Source organism: Mesitornis unicolor, unplaced genomic scaffold (genome assembly GCF_000695765.1).
Source record: "Mesitornis unicolor isolate BGI_N332 unplaced genomic scaffold, ASM69576v1 scaffold37369, whole genome shotgun sequence".
In the NCBI taxonomy this organism is placed as follows: Eukaryota; Metazoa; Chordata; class Aves; order Mesitornithiformes; family Mesitornithidae; genus Mesitornis; species Mesitornis unicolor.
The window spans coordinates 462-1,127 of NW_010209953.1; the positions used below are offsets into that span (position 1 = coordinate 462).

Genomic DNA, 666 nt, shown 5'->3' on the forward strand with positions numbered 1-666 from the left:
TCTCTCAGGTACATCTCATCCATGTCTGGCGAGGAAGCTCTGCTGGAGACAGAGCTGGAGTCAGAATTCATTGTATTCGGGCTTCTGAGCAAGAAACTCTTCCCTGCTCTGGAGGCGGCGGAACAAGACAACTCTCCTTCAAAAAGCGAGGAAAACAGAACAAAAAAGAAGTAAACAGACGGCAGGCTCTGCCAGTGAAGAGCTGGAGGAAGAGGAAAAAAGCCCCCCTCTCTCAACAACCTCTCTCTCTCTTTCCCCCGGGTACTCAGCCTGTTTACAGGATGGCTAGTTAGTGTATGCTTGGACTAACCTCAGCCTGAAAAAGAGGGGCTTTTATAGAGCTGCAGCAGAGAGCAGAGACAAAAGGAGCCCTCCTATGTATAATGGTCTAGTTAGGATGACGTGCCATTATTCAGGGCGGTGCGCTTTGACTGTCCCATTTAGCAAGGACCCCTATTCATATTCATTGTGGTGCCACCCGGGACACCTCAGCCACGGACCATCAGGAGTCAAGGAGACACAAAACCCCTGTGACTGACACCGCACACTCATCGCGCCGTGTGCCCGCCACCTCCTCCTCCTGCCCCTCATTTCCAATATAAAACCGCATCCCGTCTACAGTAGAGAGGGCAAGGGGCTGTGGGGGGCTGCGCTCCCACTCAGGGC

General features: G+C 53.0%; 1 protein-coding gene across 1 annotated transcript in view; it reads right to left on the reverse strand.

Moving 5' to 3' along the window:
- Positions 1-71, reverse strand: part of OLIG3 (oligodendrocyte transcription factor 3) — a gene marked incomplete at its 3' end in the record, with an annotated part of 527 nt that extends 456 nt beyond the window's left edge. Inside the window, exon 1 of the mRNA XM_010193032.1 lies at positions 2-71. Within this exon, the coding sequence (XP_010191334.1) occupies positions 2-71 (70 nt within the window). The remainder of the gene's footprint in view (position 1) is intronic.
- Between the last annotated feature and the right edge of the window lie 595 nt (positions 72-666).